Genomic DNA, 1,670 nt, shown 5'->3' with positions numbered 1-1,670 from the left:
ATTAAAATGCAGATTTAGAGCTTCTGATGCAGGTGTATTTTTGAGGAAAAATTGAAGGAATGAGAATTGAGTATGGTGATCAACAGTAATGTGCCTTAGAATTTAAGCTGAAATATAGAATGATTAATTTTGTATGAAAAAAAAACTGTTTATAGTAAAGATTATTAAGGTATGCAGAAGAGTATATGTTTTTAAAATCTGCAGTGTATTTTTTCCCCCGAAGGTGTGAGCGATGTGGACTATAGTCTCTATCCAGATAGAGAGCTACAAAGTCAGTGGCTGCGTTCTTACCTTGAAGCCTACAAAGAGTATAAGGGCTTTGGGACTGAAGTTACTGAGAAGGAGGTAGAAATACTCTTCATTCAAGTCAATCAGTTTGCATTGGTAAGTTTAAATGTCAAAACATGAAAGATTCTTAGGATAATTTAAAGAGTTTCTAAATTTTCATCATCTTGTAAAACAATTTCCCATTTTAAGTTTTGTGAATTTTTGTTCAAAATAATGAAAAATCATGGTTATTTATAGTTTACGTTACTCTATTACATTGCTTTTGAGGACAAAAATTTTGTTTCATCCACTATTATATCCCCAGCCCTTAGAACATTATCTGGCCATCTGGTAGATATTCAGTAATTACTTATTTAATGACTGGATTATAGTTAAGGTTAGAATTAATGTGTGAAACAGTTTCCTATATCCTTGTTCTTTATGTTACAAAAAACATATAATCAAAGACTGATTTACGGGAAATGAGGTTTTCCACATACATTTAATCATTACATTCTAATGTTATCATGATAAAAATAATTTGGAAGGACCAGTAGAATTATGTTTTTTTATGGCTTATTCAGTATTTTATCTTCTTTACTTTCTTGTCAAAAGCATTTATTTCCAGCTTCTTTGGTGCTTTAATGCTTTATTATTATTTGTATTTTTAAGACCCACTTCTCTTTACATGCATTTATTTTTTAGAAATTATCTCATTTAAATTATCTTTAGAGAATAACGTGATGCATTGGAATGAGCTTTCAACTAAGGTGTTAGACAATTAAATTGAATAATAGGTCAAAGTTATTTTAGCTGCTACTTTTTAGTTTTAATAGAATTTTTATACAGTTGACATGGGGTATATTTGCTGTGTTGTCTTTATAAGTAGACCCTAATGGTGGTTCACAAGTGTACTGTTTTCATAATCTAGAGAGCAGCATATCCCCAGAGTCACTCAGAATACATTTCAAGTAATAGAGTGTGCTGAAATGTGACTTTACCTGCTGTTCTCATGTCTATTTTTGGTGGAACTATTGGTTCAATGAATGGCATGCTATCCAGCTGGTCCTAGGATGCCTGCTGTTTGTATTTATTCTATTTAAGCATGGTCTTAAACTACAGAAAATGAAGAGTTTTCTTTCTCATTAGGTCATTTAATGAACTTCAGAATCATTTAGCCAGTTTTTGTATTAACAAGAGGAATATTATTATTGCTGTAATTTGTATTTTTCATGTACCCATTTAATTTCTTGTGTTCTTTTTTTTTTTTTTTTTGAGACAGTCTTGCTCTGTTGCCTGGGCTGGAGTGCCGTGGCATCAGGCTAGCTCACAGCAACCTCAAACTCCTGTGCTCAAGCAATCTTTGTGCCTCAGCCTCCCGAGTAGCTGGGACTACAGGCATG

The 1,670-nt window shown here is 32.5% G+C and overlaps 1 protein-coding gene across 1 annotated transcript in view; it reads left to right on the top strand.

Moving 5' to 3' along the window:
• Positions 1-1,670, top strand: part of ETNK1 (ethanolamine kinase 1) — a 95,380-nt gene that overhangs the window by 78,207 nt on the left and 15,503 nt on the right. Inside the window, 1 exon segment of the mRNA XM_012640973.1 lies at positions 224-384. Within this exon segment, the coding sequence (XP_012496427.1) occupies positions 224-384 (161 nt within the window).

This window comes from Propithecus coquereli, unplaced genomic scaffold (genome assembly GCF_000956105.1).
Source record: "Propithecus coquereli isolate 6110/MARCELLA unplaced genomic scaffold, Pcoq_1.0 Scaffold16, whole genome shotgun sequence".
Lineage (NCBI taxonomy): Eukaryota > Metazoa > Chordata > Mammalia > Primates > Indriidae > Propithecus > Propithecus coquereli.
The sequence above is the reverse complement of the archived record's forward strand: the minus strand, read 5'-3'. Positions and strand labels throughout refer to the sequence as shown.